The sequence below is a fragment of the Zeugodacus cucurbitae genome, chromosome 6 (assembly GCF_028554725.1).
Source record: "Zeugodacus cucurbitae isolate PBARC_wt_2022May chromosome 6, idZeuCucr1.2, whole genome shotgun sequence".
NCBI lineage: Eukaryota > Metazoa > Arthropoda > Insecta > Diptera > Tephritidae > Zeugodacus > Zeugodacus cucurbitae.
The window spans coordinates 67,787,863-67,808,838 of NC_071671.1; the positions used below are offsets into that span (position 1 = coordinate 67,787,863).

The 20,976-nt window shown below is 35.4% G+C and overlaps 5 protein-coding genes across 40 annotated transcripts in view; all 5 read right to left on the reverse strand.

Moving 5' to 3' along the window:
* Positions 1-316: 316 nt before the first annotated feature.
* On the reverse strand, positions 317-838 carry LOC105212139 (sapecin-like). The gene has a single exon (XM_011183927.3). The coding sequence runs from the start codon at positions 749-751 to the stop codon at positions 470-472; it is 282 nt and encodes a 93-aa protein (XP_011182229.1). The 5' UTR covers positions 752-838; the 3' UTR covers positions 317-469.
* A 2,151-nt stretch (positions 839-2,989) lies between these two features.
* LOC114803992 (sapecin-like) lies at positions 2,990-3,486 on the reverse strand. The gene has a single exon (XM_029040171.2). The coding sequence runs from the start codon at positions 3,376-3,378 to the stop codon at positions 3,097-3,099; it is 282 nt and encodes a 93-aa protein (XP_028896004.1). The 5' UTR covers positions 3,379-3,486; the 3' UTR covers positions 2,990-3,096.
* Positions 3,487-5,323: 1,837 nt separating this feature from the next.
* On the reverse strand, positions 5,324-5,831 carry LOC105212140 (sapecin-like). The gene has a single exon (XM_011183928.3). It carries the CDS (start codon positions 5,716-5,718, stop codon positions 5,437-5,439), a length of 282 nt encoding a protein of 93 aa, XP_011182230.1. The 5' UTR covers positions 5,719-5,831; the 3' UTR covers positions 5,324-5,436.
* A 511-nt stretch (positions 5,832-6,342) lies between these two features.
* On the reverse strand, positions 6,343-7,969 carry LOC105212141 (ataxin-10). Its single transcript, XM_011183930.3, has 3 exons — positions 7,813-7,969; positions 6,652-7,757; positions 6,343-6,583 (listed from the first exon to the last, which is right to left on the reverse strand). The coding sequence occupies exons 1-3, from the start codon at positions 7,827-7,829 to the stop codon at positions 6,420-6,422; spliced, it is 1,287 nt and encodes a 428-aa protein (XP_011182232.1). The 5' UTR covers positions 7,830-7,969; the 3' UTR covers positions 6,343-6,419.
* A 1,106-nt stretch (positions 7,970-9,075) lies between these two features.
* LOC105212149 (sorbin and SH3 domain-containing protein 1) overlaps positions 9,076-20,976 on the reverse strand; it is an 80,189-nt gene continuing 68,288 nt past the window's right edge. For 33 of the 36 annotated variants that reach the window (XM_029040164.2, XM_054234111.1, XM_029040162.2 and 30 more), the window contains 5 exons: positions 10,684-11,023; positions 10,506-10,620; positions 10,170-10,376; positions 9,872-10,104; positions 9,076-9,810 (listed from right to left, as the gene is read on the reverse strand). In XM_029040164.2, coding sequence (XP_028895997.1) covers positions 9,639-9,810; positions 9,872-10,104; positions 10,170-10,376; positions 10,506-10,620; positions 10,684-11,023 — 1,067 coding nt within the window. In that variant the 3' untranslated portion in view covers positions 9,076-9,638. Of the gene's footprint in view, positions 9,811-9,871; positions 10,105-10,169; positions 10,377-10,505; positions 10,621-10,683; positions 11,024-13,417; positions 13,442-16,390; positions 16,412-17,093; positions 17,315-20,976 lie in introns of those variants that run through there. The other 3 variants (XM_029040167.2, XM_054234118.1, XM_054234117.1) reach the window with 3 other exon arrangements.

Sequence of the window (20,976 nt, forward strand, 5' to 3'; positions counted from 1 at the left end):
ATATGCCTATTCAAATTCTAATTCGTATTCCATTCTTAGAAAAGTCAGTTGACACGTACCATTTATCTAAAATATGTTCTGAAACACAAACTAATACGACCGTGTCCTCGGTTAAGTTATAAAAAAACCCTAAATAGCTGAACGCTTCAGATTAGTCCGACTAGATCCAGAAATCGAATTAATAAAAGCAAAATAAATAATACAATTCGAAGTAAGTAGTACATATCAGATATCGAAAATTATATCAAAATAAGTCAAAAGTGATTGTTCGAGCTACATACCTCTAAGCTCACAATGAAACTCCAACATAATAATATAACTTCAAAAAGTTTGTTTATTTAATACTTAAATGTTTTTATTTCATTTTTCATCATAACCTATTTATTTCAAAATGCAAATTCTTATTTTAAATTAATGAATTCTTCTAGAGTTAAAGAAGCGTTTATCCCCTCTATTAAGTCACTCATGCTTAGTTTCGGCATTCGCAAACACCACGTCCATTACAGTAACCGCCACGTTTGCCACGAAGTAAACAATGGGCCGCACATGCGCTGTGTTTGACGCCGAAACCGCTCAGTAGATCGCAAGTGGCGCGTTTTTGACGAATCGATTCCGAAAGTTGTTGCTCCTCCAATCCGGGTAATTCCGCTTCTTCTAATTCTCCAACATCTGCACCAGCAGGCGCTGCATTAATCGCTTGGAACAGGAAGAAAGCGCAGAGGAGACCGGCAAAAAGTACGATTGTCTTCATATTGATTATGAGTAGTTGGTTTTCGAAAGTTGACTGAGTTCTATATTATGTTGTGCTGTCTGCTGTGCTCTGATATTCAAAACTGCTGCTCATCTCGTTTATATAGCTCTATTTAGTTGTGCTGATAAGGCGGTGATCATGTATGTGTGGTTTTCCCAATTATAATAAATGTGGTTTTCTTATTGCTTCGGGGACTCACTCAGGTGATTTTGCAGTAATTCAATGAGCTTTGTTGATGTATGTTGATAGCTAAGAATTTCTAAAATATTTTTGACATATCTGGACTGACTGGATTCATCGCACCTATGAATGCACGATAAATCGCTCTAATAGACACTATATCATATTATGGTTCAGTTATTTTTATACTCTCGCAACAAAAGTTGCTAAAAAGAGTATAATAGTTTTGTTCACATAAAGGTTGATTGTAAGTCATAAAACTAAACGAGTTAGATATAGGGTTATATATATCAAAATGATCAGGGTGACGAGACGAGTCAAAAATTGAGATATCTTAATGAAGATTCGAGCACATGTTCCTTGGGTTCGTGAGAGGGTTACTTTCGAAATGGGCAAAATCGGTCCACTGCCACACCCACAAAATGGCGAAAACGGAAAAAACATAAAGTGTCATAACTAAGCTATAAACAAAGTTATAAAAGTAAAATTTGGAGCAAAGGATCGCACTAGGTAGGGATGTAATTTTTTTGGGGAAGTGGGCGTGGTCCCGCCCCCAAATCAGTTCTTTGTATACATCTCGCAAACCAATGAAGCTATAAACTTTCTGCAGTCCGTTTTCTTACGTACATTTTCCCCACCCACCATGAGTTGAAATCGGATAATAACCACACTCACCTCCCATACAAAGGTTAGGTTCAAAATTACTAAACGAAAAACGTCAGAAACACTAAATTTTACAGAAGAAAGTGTAGAAGGAAACTGCACTCAGATTTTTTTACAAAATGGAAAATGGGCGTGGCATCTCCCACTTATGGGTCAAAAACCATATCTCAGGAACTACTTGACCGATTCGAATGAAATTCGGTATATACTATTTTCTTGACACCCTGATGACACGTGTGGAAAATGGATGAAATCGGTTCACAACCACGACAACTTCCCATGTAACTCAATTTTGAATTCCATCTAATTCCTTCACTTTATAATATATACATAAGGAACCAATGAAGATAGCAAAATAAAACTTTACACAAATAGTGCATATCATCCCTGGCTTCACTTGTCGAAAACGGACTATAACTTTTCCATGACCCGAATATCAAATATGGAGAACTCAGTACCCCATGGTAATTTTTCACCGAAAATTTCGGTAAATCTCTCAGGTATCTTAATTTAATTCAGAGGAAATATTTTTCTTCTAATAGTGTGTCTCTGTACCAGAAATGGTTAAAATCAGGTCATAACTTCCCTTAGCTCTCATATACATAATTATAGTATTTTCAAATTGGGTCAAATTGTGTGTTATCTTAATAAAAATATATCAAAAAATTTCGAGAGTATAAAATGTTCGGTAGCCTTTCCTTACTTGTTTGTTAGTATGTTATCATTCCTAGAGCCACCAATTATGCAAATGAACAGAATCTGATGGAGTTTCATGAGAAGCCGACATGGTGTTAAAGTATGTACATATGTACATGCTTCAAAGGTGTATATTTACCGATTTACAGCCATACCCATATATAATTGTGTATGTATGGGCATCGGGTTTTAAGAATAAATTTAAACGTTTTAAACGTGGTAAGACTAGTGTGCTGGCGTCAAAACGCAATGGCGGAAGTATTGAGTACTTTTTTCTTTGTATGTGGACAGCTTTAATTGGCATTGTCAACATTCTGTATGCATAAGGTACTTTATTTAAGGGGATGCACTGTAAGGTACTTCAGTAGAACTGTGTACACAGGTAGATAAATTGACGGCCCAGTTTTTCATATGTACATATAATGATTCATTTATGAATATGCTGGAAATCTGTTTCTATAACCATGAAATTCAGACTAATTGCAATGCTACTACTATAAAAGTCCGAATTTGAGATATAGATAAAAATATAAAACTTTGCTCAAAAGTTAGATTCTAATTTCAGAACCTGTTACGCGATATTTAACTCCACTAAAAAGTGAGTTCGTAATATTCAGTAAAAACTGCTGACGACATGACTTGGACACCCGTTCTTAAAGTAATGAAGCATTTTAAAAAAACAATCGGCTTAATCAAAAATATTTTTTTAATTTAAAGTTTATTGAATATGTTGGCCAAACTGATACGTATAATGATAAAATATTTCAATTTATATAAAAGAATGCTTGTAATCAAATGTATCTTCCTTACTTGCGACAGACGCAGACAGCGCTACCATTACAATAACCACCACGATTGCCACGAAGAATGCAATGAGCCGCACAAGCGCTGTGATTTACACCGGTGCCGCTCAACAGATCACAAGTGGCGCGCTTTTGACGACTCAACTCCACCGCAGGCAGCTCCTTCAGCACAGCCAATTGTGCCTCATCAGCCTCCAGAGCAGTTGCATCAGCAGGCGCTGCATTGGTGCCTTGGAAAAGGCAGAAAGCACAGATGAGTCCAGCGAAAAGCACGATTGTCTTCATATTGCAAAGATTTAGTTATCCTTGTTATTGATTGATGCTTTAGAAATCGATTAGGCTGCAAATAGTTGCTGCTGCTGTAGACACCACATTCAGTTGCTTCACTCGGTTTTATACGCGCCGTGAGCTTAGCTTGATGTCACGTTGCTGCAATCGCATCCATATATGTTTGGGATCCCCAACTGAACGATAGGGAACTTACAGAGACGTAAGTTTTGCAACGACGTTTGTTTTGCAACTGATCGATTTCGTCTTTTTGACATGGTTTCAGGTAACAATTGAGTTTTGTAATAATTTCTCGGGGAATTACTTTCTACAAATGCAACATATATTTCCACTTCTTGGAAACTCTAGCCTACGAAAAATAAATGCGCTTTTGGGTCAAAAAATCATAACTCAGGAACTATTGGATCAATTTCAACTAAATATGTTATATATCACTCTTTATATCCTAATGTTACAGTTGACAATTGATATCGTCTCACAGCCAAGCCTACTTCCCATATATAATAACACAATTTTGAACTCCATTTGATAATCTCATTAAACAATATATAAATCAAGTATCAATGAAGATATCGGAATACAACTTTGCGCAAATAGTACATTCGAAGTGTGAATAGTAGAAATCGAGACTACATATGTAATATATATATTAATGATTTTAAACTTCCGGTAAATGTGTGAACTATCTCAGCAAAATTAGGTGAACGTATATTACTGGATATAATGTAGCTTGGGGAAAAATAATTGCAATCGGTACAGAAATTGTCCCAGCCTCTTTATAATATATATGTATATTATCGGGTAACTATAGAGATCCAAACCCTTCAGAAATGTCCGAAATAATCATTAATGAAATTAAATAATACAAATTACAATTAGAAGTAACCATATATCAGATATAATATAAAAAAAAAACAAGTAAAGAAGGGCTAAGTTCGTGTGCAACCGAACATTTTATTTTTATTAAAATAACACACAATTTGATCCATATATTCGGCATAAAGTCCAATAGAAAAACGAAAATCATCACATATGGTATATAGGCTGAGGCAATTCCTGAACCGATTTCACCCATTTTTACCACCAACATACATACTTTCATTTGGCTAAGATATTTCATATATTACTCGATTTATAAGCAATTAATAAAATCCTATAATTAGCTACGGGAAGTTATGACCTGATTTTAACCATTTCTGGTACAGAGACACACTATTAGAAGAAAAATATTTCCTCCAAATTAAATTAAGATATCTGAGAGATTTACCAATATTTTCGATGAAAAATTACCATGGCGTACTGAGCTCTTCATATTCGATATCCGGGGCATTGAAAAGTTATAGTCCGATTTCGACAAATTTTTCACAAGTGATACCACGGATCATATACAGTATTTTTGTAAAGTTTTATACCGCTATATTCATTGGTTCCTTATATATATATTACAAATTGAAGGAATAAGATGGAATTCAAAAATGAGTTATATGGGAAGTTGTCGTGGTTGTGAAACGATTTCATCCATTTTCCGCACGTGTCATCAGGGTGTCAAGAAAATATTATGTACCGAATTTCATTGAAATCTGTCGAGTACTTCCTGAGATCTGGTTTTTGACTCATAAGTGGGCGATGCCACGCCCATTTCCCATTTTGTAAAAAAATCTCAGTGGGTAAGAGGGCCTAAAATGACTCGCATAAAAACGCCACTCGCTACATTTTCTATTTTTCTCGGAACATTTTCAATTCTTAGAAGTATTATCGTTACGTTTGCAACTTTCCAGATGAAAAGCTGCTTTGTTATAAATAAATAAATTTAATCAACGTGATATTAAATTCTTCACAGAACACGATTGATAGAACCTTAATATATATTTAATAAAACCATTTTAGTAAAAGTACACCCTAGAGAAGAAGCTTTGACAAACAGCTAGTAATATTGTTAATTAAAAACCATTTTTGTGTTTTTTTTCTAAAGTTTATTAAATATTTTGGCCAAAACTTATAATGATTTTAAATTTATATACTCGTACAATTAATGCTTGTAAGCAAATTTGTTTCTCAATTACGGCAGACGCATACCGCCTTACCATTACAATAACCACCGCGATTACCACGGAGTAAACAATGGGCCGCACAAGCGCTGTGATTTACACCGGTGCCGCTCAATAGATCACAGGTTGCGCGCTTCTGACGACTCAACTCCACCGCAGGCAGCTCCTTAAGCACAGCCAATTGTGGTTCATCCGCCTCCAGAGCAGCTGCGTCAGCAGGCGCCGCAGTGGTACCTTGAAACAGGCAGAAAGCACAGATGAGTCCAGCGAAAAGCACGATTGTCTTCATATTGCAAAGATTTAGGTTTCTTATTGATTGATTGAATTTTAGAAATCGATTAGGCTGCAAATAATTGCTGCTGCTGTAGACACCACAGGTAGTTTGATGCTCAATTCGATTGCACAGCTTGGTTTTATACGCGCCGTGAGCTAAGCTATTTGTTATCGCGGCCGTATATATATGTATGTTTGGGATCCCCAACTGATTGATAGGGAACTTACAGAGACGTGATAGTTTGTATTGCAACTGCGGGATTTTGTATTTTTGACAAGGTTTCACGTAACATTTGAATTTACTGATAATTTTCCGGGGAAGTACATGCTAAAAAATACGCTTATATTTACACCTCTTGGAAACACTATCCTTTTAAATAAAACGCCCACTATACACGAGTTTGTGTGTCGAAAGAGTAATGGAATAACTTTTGTAATCAATTGCACTTGTGTGTGTGTGGGTGTGTATGAGTAAACTTATTTGTTTGTACGAAGCCAATAACCGAAGTATTGTATCACGTTTTCTTTCTTTGTGTTAAGTTCGTAAATTTGTATTACTAATGCAGTAAAGCATACAATTTTGTATATAATTATATTAACTGAAAGCAATTATAGTGATTTCTTTAAGTGCCAAAACATATTTTTCTAGGTTATAAAATTAAAATTTATTTAAAAAAAAAAAATACAAAATTTAGTATTACAATTGGACGAATAACTTCATCGAGTAGGTTTAATACGCAAAGCACCCATATCCAGGTTCAATTCGTCAATAATATCATTTTGTGCCGCGCCTTGATTTGTCATATTCGCAATCAATGCCTGAATTTCGGGACAACCGTAGCAAGCATTACGTATGGCCAATATACTCCACTCTTTGAGTACTAAAAAGATAACAGTTACATTAAAATATCTAATAATATTAATTATATTAGTAAAATGTAATACTAACATGGATTTCTTGCATCCATATTGGTGCATTCCAAGAGCGTGGGCAACAATTGTGTGTCTATGCAGTAACCTTGATTGGCAGGATTCTTATAAAGCAAGTTCGCAATGCAACGCACCAACAATGTTTTCAATTCAAAGGACAACTCCGTTTCGAACTCACGCGTTTTGTTCGATGTGAGCGCGACTTCTTCCAATTTATTCATTGGTGTGAACATATTTTGCGACTCTTTGCCCACTTGCGCCAAGCAACGTAACAGGCTACTCACGTTCAAGAATAGCGATTGTTCACCCACATATTTATCTGCATAGAATTCACTCCCAGTTGCGCTAGCAATTACACGCAGCAGCGCATAAGCTTCACGTGCAGGCATTGGATCTGTAGCAGGCACCTGTGCGCTGTCGGGTTTGCAAACTAATATACGATCGGACTTTATATTGAACTCCTTGGTAATGTATTTCAACAGGAACTGATGTATGTGCCCATTGGGACTATCTTGTCGTAGATAATGCATCAAATATTCAAGAAATGAAATGCGTTCGGCAGCCGTTAAATGTGCATAATATCGTACGGTATTATGTCCGCCATGCACAATGAAATGTTCAAACAGAAAATGTAGAAACTCATAGTTGTCTTCGCTGCGTTCATCCACAATTGTTTGCCAAACGCGAACTGCAGCACACAATGCCTGTTGCTCCATATTCGCCACTGCAGCACCTCTCAACACATTGTACACAATCATAAGCAGTATATTTGTATGACGTCCTAGTGGCACCACGGATACACACTCCACAATAGCAGCGCCATGCCGTTTCCAAATATTGCGTTGCGAGTTTGGATTTTGCACAATAGCATTGGCGAGTAACTGCAGCGCCATTAGTTGTAGATTTTGTGGTGGCCTAGGCGTAATGCTGCTATCGAAGAGTAACCGATGCAGCTGTTCATTGAACTGCTCATGTTCAGCAATTGCATTTTGGTGCGCCGGATCTACGGCACAAAGATTTCGCAACACTTTCAATTGTTCAACATATTGTAGCGTATTTGTGTCATCCAGCGGTGGCGATTGCAAGAATATTTCGATTCTTCTCAGACTCTCCAACGTTTCTGTGCTGGAAGATTTGTACATTTTTAGTTATTACTTATGGAAATAAACAAAATACTCACTTGCTACTACAGTCCATTCTGCTGCTACAATTTGTTTACGATTTTACCGAAAAAATTTGACAGCTGTTGGTTGAGTGAACATGTGAGCTGCTACAGGGTGACATAAATGACAGTGAATAGTGTGTGCACAGTGTTTTATTTTATAATAATAATTATTTAATGTATTTTTAATTATTTGAAAGTAGTGCTTATGTTGTTTATAATAAATTTTAAATATTTATAGTTTCTCTTTTTCTATTTTCAGGTGAGTCAACATTTTTCAAAAGAAGAGTTATGGATATACACGAGTAAGTTCATAAAGAATATTTGGTTATGTTTTTCCATTTTGTGTTTGATTTTTTAAAGTTTGGCGTATCTAATAGTAATGATTAGGTTAGTAGGAAGATCTGTGTATATGTAGGAAGATTTCATTTTAGAGTCTATAAAGTGATTAATTGTTTATTGTAATTTAACCTATTTTATCCATGGCTATATTTGAATATAAATACAGAAGAGAGAGAGAGAGAGAGAGAAACAGTTAATGACGGTATATTTAATCAACATTAGATTAATATTATAAATTAAATTTTCAGTTCGGATATTGTATATTCCGTTACGTAATTTAATTTTCCGTTTTAAATATCTTTAGTGATACTTTGGGAGAGAGAACTAATAAAAAATAAAAAGCAATTGTTTATACCACCAATAAAGCACGGAAGAGTTAAATTATCTTAATTCTCTCTTTTTCGACTATTTTAAGATTCTGAGGTTTCTATAAAATAATTAAAATTCCAACAGTAAATTAAAATAAATAATTTTTTTGGTGTTTTATGCATTTTATTATTTTTTGTTTATTTTTTTATACTAATAACAACAAATACATTAATATGTATGCGAATTAAAACTAAATTGTGTCAACTACAAACCAGCAGGCAAATATTTATGTTTAATTAACATTTTATTTTTACAATTACAATGCAACGTGGTTAAAGTATTATTAATATATTTGTTTTTTATTTAATATAAGGCAACTTGGGTGTATGGTAGACAGAAGAGAAGGCACATTTAGGTTGAGGTTTTATTTGATTTTTGTTAAAAATAAAAGTTATTATGCTTTGCAGTGACACCTTAATATCGATTGAATATCTTTTTGAAAACGTAAAATATTTTTTTTTAATTTTTTTTTGTTTATTTGTGATACAGTTTAAATTTTTTATTGCGGTTTATTGCCCTTGGATTAAAATTAATTTTTCGTACTGTGCAAATGTTTAATTAAACAATTAATTAATTTTTTTTTGGAAATAGCTTTGACTAGTTTTATTAGTAAACCATGTGGAGGCTCTGCTGCGCAGCCACAATTGTACTGGCTGCTGTTGTTGTTGTTGTGCTTTTTGCCTCACTTTTATGCTTTTTGTTTTTGCAAATTAATTACAATTTATTATTTTCCAACGCTAACTTTGTGGTTAATAATATATATGTTTGTTTGTAATATATAGAGTTATATTTGTCAACATTAATATATGTAAATAAATATGTTTTTTAATGTTTTTTTTTTTTTTTTTAATTTAAACGTTACACAAGTCTGCAAAATAAAATATTATATGTATGTATATAATAACAACAAAAATTAAATGTAATTTATATTAAGCGACTTTAACTATTGCAGCTGCTGGTATTTGTTTTTTGTTTTTGTTTTAATTAATATTTAATGATTAATTTCTTTGATTGCTTTTCATTAAATTTGTTCATTCAACTAAAGTGTTTCAACGTTTTTTGTTTGTGTTTTGATTGGTGAGTGTGTATGTGTGTTTGTGTTTTATAGAACGCCTTTGGGGCCAGGCGCACGCTCAGCGCACTCGTTCCACATAGTTGCCGGGGAAGGTGCCGAAGCAGCCGGTACGCTGTGACGTGCCCACGAACCAGCCGTCGTCGCATATCTCCAACACATGAACGATGTCACCCTCCAGCAGCTCCATCTCATCGGAGTTCTGTGGGCGATACTTGTAGAGTGCGCGATAGCTGTGAGGAAATATTTACAGTTAAATTTAAAAATAATAATAATATATACAATTTTACGTACACTAACGGCTCTGAATGCGTGTCCACATGCAGTGCATCAATTTTGTTATTGTGATGTTTGGTTTCCTTGAGTATGCCATTCGGCGGTTGATGGCCATTTTTGGTTATTAAATTGAACTCGTTATTAATATTTGTGCGTAAGGTGTCGAGTGAGGGGCGTAAATTCGTGACACTCGCATGTTCGCTGATAACGGTGCGTGCGGCAATATCTTCGGCGCCAATATCGGTGAGTACCTGAGAGGTGAAATAATCATTTAGTAACGGTAATCTTTGTTTTTGTAATTTTTTCGGTTACACACCTCGACATATGACACTGGGAAGATACCCTTTCTATTGGCAATTTTGCCCTCAAACCAATTGTCGTCCACACGTCGCGTCAGTGTGACCAATTCGCCTTTATTCAGCGACAATTCGATGCCGGATTGCGCTTGGAAGTTATATTTGGCACGCGCCTGTCCCTCAGAGGGTTTCTTTGGTTGTTGACGAGCAGTTTCTTTGTTGACGACCTGTAAGGATAGATATTTGATGTTTAAATAATTTTCGCGTTAAAGTGAAAATTTTACTGATTCGGGGCTGCATCAGTATTTTTAGGAATTTCTCAAGCGTTGTAATTTTCTAAGACCGGTAACACTCACCTCCACATAGCTCACGGGCAGCAGACCAATCATGGCATTAAATTCACCTTCATACCAATTGCGATCAATCTGGCGGCGTATGTAAATGATATCGCCCTTCTTGAATGTGAGCTCTCTGCGCAAAGAAAAATTATTAATTAAAATATAATTTTTTTAATATTTTAAATTTCCTAATCACCTGGCATTTTGTCCTTGGAAGTTATATAGCGCACGCGCTGGCGTTCTTGTGGTTATCGCATTCGGCGATTTGGGCGCCAAATCCGATTGGAAGTCATCATAACGATTTAAAGGTATTGGTGATTTTTGTGTAGGCGTGAAGTTATCGGTGTGACGACGTGCATTCATATCCTGTAACTCCTGTAAGTACTTGCGACGACGTTCCTCCTGATAGAGCTTTTGCATTTGTTCGGCTTGCCGTTGTGCTAAATCCTCATCCGACATGGCCTGTTTGTATTCATGACGTATTGGTGTCTTGAAATGGATATTCACATCCGATTCAAGATAACGATTTGGAGATTCTGTGGAGGAGCATACAAAGGGAGCGCAAATGTTATTAAACGGTTTTCTTTGGTTTTATGGCTATACAGTGCAAAAGTGTATCTTTTCCAAAAATGGAGTTTAAGTTGGAAACTATTTGAAGAAATGAGAGTTTCGTGTATTTTGGGTTCACCATTCTATGGGTCAAGGGGTTTAACTTTATTTATTATTTCCATAAAGCTTTTGGGATATTCGCTCGGATAATACTTTGTTTTGATATACAAATAGAGCTCACCAACTATAAGCAGACTTTTTGTTGATTAAGCGTTGGATATTCACAAGTTTAGAAGAATCTTTGGAATCTAAACTAAGCGTCGAAATTGTTGTCCATATTAACGAGTTATTGTTCTAATTACTAGACAATCTTTTCTGTCGATAGAATTTGCGATTAAGGTATAACTTATATTCACTTGTAAACCTATAAAGAGTATGTAATAAAGGCTTACAGCTTAGTCAAAAGGTTCTCTTCTTAGTTGTGACGTATGTTTTGATGAAATCCGACGAATAATGGCATTCCTGTGACTACAAGAGTCTCTCGAAAGATTTAAGGTTTCATGAAAATTATTTTCTTGTCAGATCTATATTGAATGTACTTTTTACAGTAGATTTATAGAAAATAAAATATTAAAAATCATACATACTCGTATGAGCGCATGCATTGGTTAGTTAATAGGTTTCATATGCTAATATCTGTTCTTAATAACTTGTATATTTTACTCTGTAAAAAAACTGGTGACTAGTTTTTTTTTATAAATTCTAATAGTCTTATCTGCATAATGCTCATGAATTATTACAAAACCGTATTGATAAATTAATTACATTCTTGCATATATCATTTACAATACAATCCCATTACGAAATATGTTTATTGTTGTTGTTGTTTTAATATACGTAACAAAAAATTCTACGAATAATTTATGAGTAGTTTGCTATTCATTCATTAACATTTTTATGGTCGTGCTGTTGACACTTCATGGGTTTATCGATTGCAATATCAATAAAATGTATTTGAGGATATATTACTAATAAAAAAACCTACATTAAATGAGGTAATAGCAGTACAATGGTAGAATTGTTTCATTTTGGGATAGTAGTGATACTCGAACTCTGAATCCTTTAACTTTTTATGAGTTGATCCCCAAGCAATACCAATTATAGTCCGCTATAAAGAGGGACAAGACGAAATATCTCCTGCCATCAAGCAAACAGTCGGCGCATTCGCGTCTTGGCTCCCACGTCACTGTTGACAGTCATAACTTCGAAGTCGTAGATAATTTCGTATACCTGGGAACCAGCATCAACAACAATGTCAGCCTCGAAATCCAGCACATAATCACTCTTGCCAGTAGGTGCTACTTTGGACTGAGTAGGCAATTGAAAAGAAGTCCTCTCTCGACGAACCAAAATCAAACTCTACAAGTCGCTTATCATTCCCGTCCGGCTTTATGATGCAGAAGCTTGGACGATGACAACATCAGATGAAACGACACTAGGAGTTTTCGAGAGGAAAATTTTGCGCAAGATTTAAGGACCTCAGAACGTTGGCAATGGCGAATACCGTAGACGATGGAACGATGAGCTGTACGAGTTATACGACGACATTGACATAGTCCAGCGAATAAAAAGACAGTGGCTACGCTGGCTAGGTCATGTTGTCCGAATGGACGAAAACACTCCAGCTCTAAAAGTGTTCGATTCAGTACCCGCCGGAGGAAGCCGAGGAAGGGGAAGGCCTCCACTTCGTTGGAGAGACCACGTGGAGAGTGACCTGGTTACACTTGGAATCTCCAACTGGTGCCGAACAGTGAAGGAAAGAGAGGAGTGGCGCCATCGATTCGGCTATAACCGGCAAGAGGGTTCAACGGTTCAACGCCAATTACATACATAAAGAATGTTAGAACGTTTTCTTAAGTCATTTCATATGCGATATAAAATTTTCCTATCGATTAGTGGTACTAAGCTCAAAAAACTGACCTATTCTTCTTTCGCTTTGCATCGCTTCTGAAAAAATCCGGAAATCTGTGGCGCAGAACTAGCGCTTTACCTGAACACTCGTTCTTTTTTTGTCCACATTTAATTAGATTTATGTTTAATTGCGCTAAAAACACAATTAGAAAATCTATACAGCAATTGTCACGCGCCGAAAGCCAACAAGCGAACAAAGCTGGTCTCAATGAATGGATAAATGAATGATGACGCTCTCACCGCGGCAGGTACACGAGTACTAACTTATTTTTGTTGTTATGATTTGTGTTTACTACTTAGTTGAGTCTAGTGAAATTCGAAACCATTGAAAGTACAATGATTTTTCAAGCTTAGAAATAAGAGACTAGTTTATAGTATATATATCTATGTATACATATATGTTCACATACCGTTGTCAGCGCGTCAACAAAAAATAGAAAAAATATTTCTATATGTAATTTACTACGAAAGGCGCGAGACTTAACAATGCGACTAGAGAAAATAGACTGTCACTGATTGCTGTCATTCCAAATCATTGATCGTTCAGTGGAAACTTGATCGCCGATCACTGATCGCTTCAATGTTTTTTCAATTCAATTGTTCATAGATACACTTTTGCCTTGACATAAAGAACTTAGTGATGGCCGACAAAGCAAAGAAGAACTGCGGGAATCTTCGCTTAACTCACACATCTATAATATAATAGACATCTATATAGAGTTGGCGTCGCCGCAAATTTATTGAATCAAGTAATTGTCGAATAACAACAAATAATAATTGTCCAATAACAATTAGTAGGTCGTCGCCACAGCCACAACACGCGTGCTCGCTTGCGTGCTGACGAAAACGTGGATGTGAGATGGAGATCGACGGAGCAATTAGTTAGTAAGTAAGGGCCGTTTCGTTGGGTGGTTCGTATGAACTACGAATCGAACGGGTGCACTATGTTTAGAAGCGTTTGTGTGTATGTGTATTGAAGAAGTATGGGGAGTGTGGCCGAGCGTATTGGGTGGCTGACGTCTCAAGCTGTCTACCTCGCCTTTTAGTTAGCGACGTAAGTTAAACAAACAGGTAAATAAATGGAAATAAGCACGTAAACAAAACGTTTGTTTGTACATATGTATATGTATGTGCGTGTGTGTGGCAATTTGTTATTGAATATGAAATACAACACAATTTTTATCTAATTTCCTGACTTTATCTGCAGATAAGCTTTTTTTGTTGTTTGAAAGAAACTCAATTTGTACGTCTGGTGTGGCATTTTCCGCATGAGCAGCTGAAAATTGTTTAATTATTTTGATTGCGGTATGCATAACTTTCTTGTTTTTGCCGTTGATTGACGGGGAAATATTAATAATTGCAAGCACAAAAGCCAGCAAATGCAAATATACATACACACACTGAGAGAGAGTAAATATTATTGGAAAACCGTATGAGGAAATAAGTAACACAAATTAACGGGAAATATGTTAGAGTAAAGAGTTCGTTATTATACAACAGCCTGTAGCTTTTTTCCTCGTAAACGATCGACAAAAGAAAACTCGCTAAAAACACGAAATCGGTTTTTTCCGAGCTCGAAAAGTTGGTTAGAACGACTTGAAAAATATAACTAAATACGGTTCTTTAAATTTCAACCAATCAAATGAGGCCTAAAATTCACAATAAATTCCAATTCAATTGGTGTTCAGTGTTCCTTTGTCAATCGCTTAACAAACCAAAGTAATCTAATTAAATAAAGCTTGTTGAATACTATAGCAGGGGATTGTTCCAAAAGATAAATATTTTTGCAAATGAGTTTTCGATCAAAGGTTACGACCTTTCCTAGGGGAGATCTGTACCGTTAAAAAGTACAGGTCTTCCCTAGGAAAGCTGGTTTATGCATACGGAACGGATTAGGACTTTCATACAACGAAAAATTGATCTTCCTAAGAACACCGGATCTATGCAACGTAACCATCCAGATCCAGATTTTATTTTACACCGGAATATTGTCTAGCTGAGTGGATTAGGACTTTCATACATCGAACACCTAAGAACACCGAATCTATGCAACGTAACGATCCAGATTCGGATATTATTTTAAAGCGGAATATTGTCCACTCAGCTATTAACGGTACAGATCTCCCGAAGAAAATCCGGATCCATGCATATGGAACGGATCTAGATTTTTAGACAGCGGAATATTATCCAGTCAGCAATTTAACGATTCAGATCTTCCTTCGAATCTTTGCAAAATCGAACGGATCCGATTTTTACATTGTAAAATTGAAAACTCGACCTTTACTTTTTAACGGTACATATCTCCTCTTTGATCGAAAACTAATTTGAAAAAATATTTTTCTTTTGGAACAATCTCCTGCTATAGTATTCTCCCCTAGAAAAGCTGGATTTATGCGTACGGAACGGATTAGGACTTTCATACATCGAAAAATTTATCTTCCCAAGAACACCGGATCTATGCAACGTAACGATCCATATTCGGAATTTATTTTATAGCGGAGTATTGTCCACTCTGCTATTAACGGTACAGATCTCCCGAAGAAAATCCGGACCTATGCATACGGAAAGGATCCAGATTTTTAGACGGAATATTGTCCAGTCAGCAATTTAACGATACAGATTTTCCTTCGGATCTTTGCAAAACGGAATGGATCTGATTCACTAAATCACATTGTAAAATTGAAAACTCGACTATTTAAAAAACCGGATCCATGCAAACGGAACGGATCGGAATTTTTTATAGCGGAAGATTGTCCACTTACTTATTTTACGTTCCAGATCTGGCCAAAGAAAACCGGATCTATGCAAACGGAACGGATCTGGATTTTGATACAACGGAAAATTGTCAACTCAGCAGAATTTATCAAAATAATGTTCGAAACCTTATTCTGACACTAGTACAACAACAACAAGCCTTTATATGTATTAGAGACCAAACATTTTTAGGGTTTATTTTTCTTTTCTAGTTATTAGAATAACAAGAGCAAAAAGTCCTGACACATAAATGCAAAAAAGCATTAGAGTCTGCGCTCTGAAAGCAGAAAACTTTTTCTTGACAGAGAAAACTAATAACACTACTCTGCGCTCATATGATCAACTTAAACTGGAGCCGCATATGCTACAGACGTTAGAGAAAATCAAGTAAAAGCAGAAAATTGATAGAAACAAAAAATAAATTGCCTAAGTAGAACCAATCAAAAGTAGAACAAACCAATCTCGTTTGACCCAGAAAGCGATGCGATTTAATAGCTTAAACTATTCACATTGAATTACAATAATATATTAAACACAACAATAATAGTAGACAAAAACTGCCAAAAACTGAGCATGTAATTATATAGTAAAAACCAAAATAACAACAACAAAAAGTCACAAATTGCTACTTTGATGCGGTAAATTGATTGTGCGCCAACCGAGCGCCAGCTTGTCATTTAGCGCTTGTCTGCGGTCTGTCGGACGTGCTTTGTCTTGGTCTTGGGATGCCGGTTTTATGCGGCGCGTTTAATTTACACTTTCACTACTGCGCGAGCGGCCAACAACTTTTCCACAACACTTTTCCCATAACTTTTTTATTTCTTCTTATTTTGCGCTCAGCTTTTTTGTTGTCTTTTGCACAGTGTCTTCGACAAAAGCGCTGCTTGGCGGGTTAACTACCTAAGCATGTATAAAATTGCACATAAAATACCACACCAAGCGTTGCACTGTCTCGCGCGCCGCATTTAACGGTGTGCGGCGACGTCGTCAGCTAAGACAACTTGTCGACACCATACTAAACTGAACTGAATTGAACTTTATGGCCGAATGCAAAATTAAGTGCTTTCCACTTTTTATAACCTTTCTTCAACGAACAAAACAGTCAGCGCGGCGTGTGGAGCTTGCAAGCTGAGCGGCGCGCTATCTTCAAGCAGCCATACAGACGGCGCGCTTCGAATTACGCGCGTATCAATTATTTGCTAATTAGAACAGTACACAATTAACAATAACAAAGTACACAAATAGCCGCTTAGATTACAGGCAGTTCGTTGCCTCACGTCCCTAATGTCAGCTTTGCGCGCGGCGGCACGCCACCGCTGCCTTAACACTTACTCGAATTTAATTCTATTATATCCAGTGTACGTGCTTATAGCGCTTTACGCGACGATGTTGTTTTGTTCTTTCAATTTATTTTCTATTTGCGAAAGTCTACTTGAGTCCACTTGAAATTAAATGAAAAATTCGTTCAAAATTCGTTCAAAATTCAACCGTTAATCGTTGGTGTCTGTACATTACTGGCGGGCGTGCATCGCACAACTGTTTGTGGCGCCGTTCGATTGGGGCACTCAGCCAGTTGCTGTTCCATTGCCGGCTACGCTACTCCCAGCTGGCTCGTCAATGCACGCGTCTGGTGCAGATTTTTGCGTTCAGTCTCAGTCGCCAAGTACTCACTCGTGTATGCTCACGTACTTTCATTTAGATTTGCAACGGTTTACTGTCTTTTATTAGAGTGACTGGGCTTATTGGTACAGTGGCGCGGTCCGGGCTTTTGATTGAGAAAATCTTTCTCTGACATACAACCGAGTAATTGAGGAAGTTCGAATTATCGAATAAATTTTTGGACGAATAATTGGCTCGTCAATGCACGCGTCTGGTGCAGATTTTTGCGTTCAGTCTCAGTCGCCAAGTACTCACTCGTGTATGCTCACGTACTTTCATTTAGATTTGCAACGGTTTACGGTCTTTTATTAGAGTGACTGGCTTATTGGTACAGTGGCGCGGTCCGGGCTTTTGAGTGAGAAAATCTTTCTCTGACATACAACCGAGTAATTGAGGAAGTTCGAATTATCGAATAAATTTTTGGGCGAATAATTCAATCTTCAATTATTATGTTAAAAATAATTAGACCTATTCTTTATTCAGGTTCTAATTTTCATAAATCTGGACCTAAATGTCAAAATTCAAAAATCTTTGGGAAAATAAGTTTTCTTTTACCGAAAAAGAAATTTACAAAATCCCACTTAGACCCGCAAATAAGATCCCCAGTTAATATTGCATTATTCTACCTGTTAATATCCATATAAGAAAGCCTTTTAAAATATTTTAACTCTCTCTCTCTAAGTGATACAACTGAAATCGGGGTTACTCTTAGTAATCCACGGACCATACATAGTCAAATATACATATGTAGGTGAACATCTTCTAAAATCCAATGATCCCACCCCACTGTAATCATACGCTATTTGACTTACTGACTTATGGAGCGCACGCGAAATTGCTCGTTACTCTCATTTGAGACACTACCGTAACGACAAACTACGCTCCAATCGCGTTTTTTTTTCATACTAATACTTGTATTACGATTACGTTTTTCATATGCGTCGCGCGAGGGTAATTCATAGTTAATTCACTTGTAGTTGTAATTAATAACTCGACAATGAGGTTAGATTGTTCCCTCTTGCGCTCAGCGGTCTGTGTGTCTCCTTAAATGCTGAGTAACAAATTTGTTTTGTTGACTTATAAAAGTTTTACGTGATAACATTTCTGTTGTCATCTCTTACTTTAAAGCTGTGTTGTGTTTACCTTTAGCTATTTTGTTTATTTTTCAAGAAAGCTACGGGTGCCACGCTAAGCGATAACTTCATTTTGACTTTGTCTCTGTCTTTCCTTTTGCTGTTTTTTTTTAGCTCTAAGTAGGCTTTTAAGTGTTACATTAAGTATTTTGATATTTTTTAGAGTGTAGACAACTCTCCCCTCCACTTATTGTTGTAATTGCCATAATTACCACTTTGTGGAGCGCCGAGAGAAATTATATTTAATTAACTGCCACTATTGTTTTGTTAAATTGAGTCAATTAGTGTATTCAATTAAGTGCTTAACGAAATTACATTTTTTTTGAACTGTGAGAAAATAAAAAATCTTTATAAAAAAGTAATTGTACTTTATTTACTGCAACGAAATTTCGTTACGAAACAAAATCGCGTCACACTCGCAAAGTGACGATGTCCATAATAATTAAATAATATTTTTGGTCGATTGTTTGCTGTATAGTAAAGCTTGGTTTTCACTAAAGAAAAATTTGTAGGAGGTTGCCACATGTTCGAATTTTTAAATTATAAGAAAAAAAGAGATAAATATTACAAAATTAATTGGTTTAATAAAGTTTACATTTTCTAAACAAATTTAAGAGGCAATTTTAAAGGGGTTGCCACCTGTTTATCATTGTAATAAAATTTGTTGAAAATATTTTTGTTGAGAGTTGCCAATTTTTGCATTTTTTAAAATAAATTAAAAAGATAAACAGATTTTAGAAATATTACAGTGTTCAATATTCTTAAGGAGAGTTGCCACATGTTTACAAATTCTAGCTCAAAATTATTATATTTTGTTTGAAATAAAAAAAATCGTATTCAATTATTTTTAAATTTATTGCCTTTAAATTTCATTGCCATTTATTATATGCAATTTATTTTTATTCTATTTTTTATTGTTTCGACTTTAAGCCTCAGTATTCTCTTAATTGCCTTTAGCTACGCTTCAGTTGTCGTTAATTATATTACTAAATATTTACATACACACGCCCATATGTACTTGAAAACGTCATTCTACACAGTCCACTTCACTGCTGGGGGTCACAGTTGTCATATTTATAATATATATATATGTATGTATTGCAGTCCCCCGCATTCTGTACAATGTGTGACTCGTGTCATTTATTAGCACAACTTTTTCTAAGGAAATAGCCTTTTTTTGTTCCGTCTTTTTGGCGGTTAAATTCTAGCCCTTGAGTGAAGAAGTTGGCCGCATGGCATTTATGCCAAGGCTTTGCCATGTAAATTACTTTAAATTGCATTTAATAGCGTGAATTATGATTTCTTTTAGTTAGACTGCATTTTCGGAAGGATTTCAATTTTATATGCGCCAAATATAATTATATGCAAATTGCATTATTGTGAAAATTGGCATATTTTAGAGAAATACTTTGGTGCTTGAATGTGCTTCTTAATAGGTACTAAAGGATATGTGTATGTTTTGTATAATATCTTAGACCGCAATTCTTTCATCCAAAGGCCAAATACAGAATACGTTTCAGATGACCTCGAAAGTATAAATTAATGTGTCATTGAAAATTCGGTTTATAAGATGTCTTCTGTATTTTATTCGGCATTAAAACTTGGTCTAAAAATTTGTTTTTGAAAACAAATATTTTGAAATCTCTCAAAAAACTTAACGATGACAAAGGGCAACGTTTTTTTTTACTGGGAACTATTCTTCAAAAGTTCAATTTTGTTCTCAAAAATAATTTGGAGATTATTAGTAAAGTATGGGATATATTGCCTAAGAGGCTCTAGCATTTCAAATGAACAAATGGCAAGAGAGGTAATTCTATATTCTATAGATGAAAAAATCAACTAGAAAATTTTATAAGTCTTTGGTTTTCTTACATTTATAATAAACATTTATGGAACATGTATAAAAAAAGGTGATATGGCTATTTTTATTTCAATTAGTATTCTTTTTTCAATATTATGGCCTAAAGACTTAATAAAACCCGTCTATGTAAAGAATCTTTAAATCTTTAGATTATATTCGAGTTTTTTTTTCAACTCAATAATTTGGAATAGTATGGTTCAAGTTAGTACAAGTCCTTAAGAGGAATTTGCATTAGTCGAGAGATAGAGTGGTGGACCGCCAGTTATTGAATTATAAGAGTAATTAATTCACCTCTCCTTTTCTAATTCATGAAAGGTTGAAAAACGATTAGATAATGATTCAAAGATTTTACAAATGCTTCTCAGTTTGAACCTGATCTAATCTAGACCGCTGATTTTTCTAGACCATTTTCAAAATTCTTTTGGGGATCGATCAGTTGAAATGATGGCAATTTATATCATCGAAAGAAGATATAGCTGATTTCATATATATATTATATATTATTCATATATTCATATATTTAACTCACCCGGTTAGGGGTAAATTTAGTGGAAAATATCAG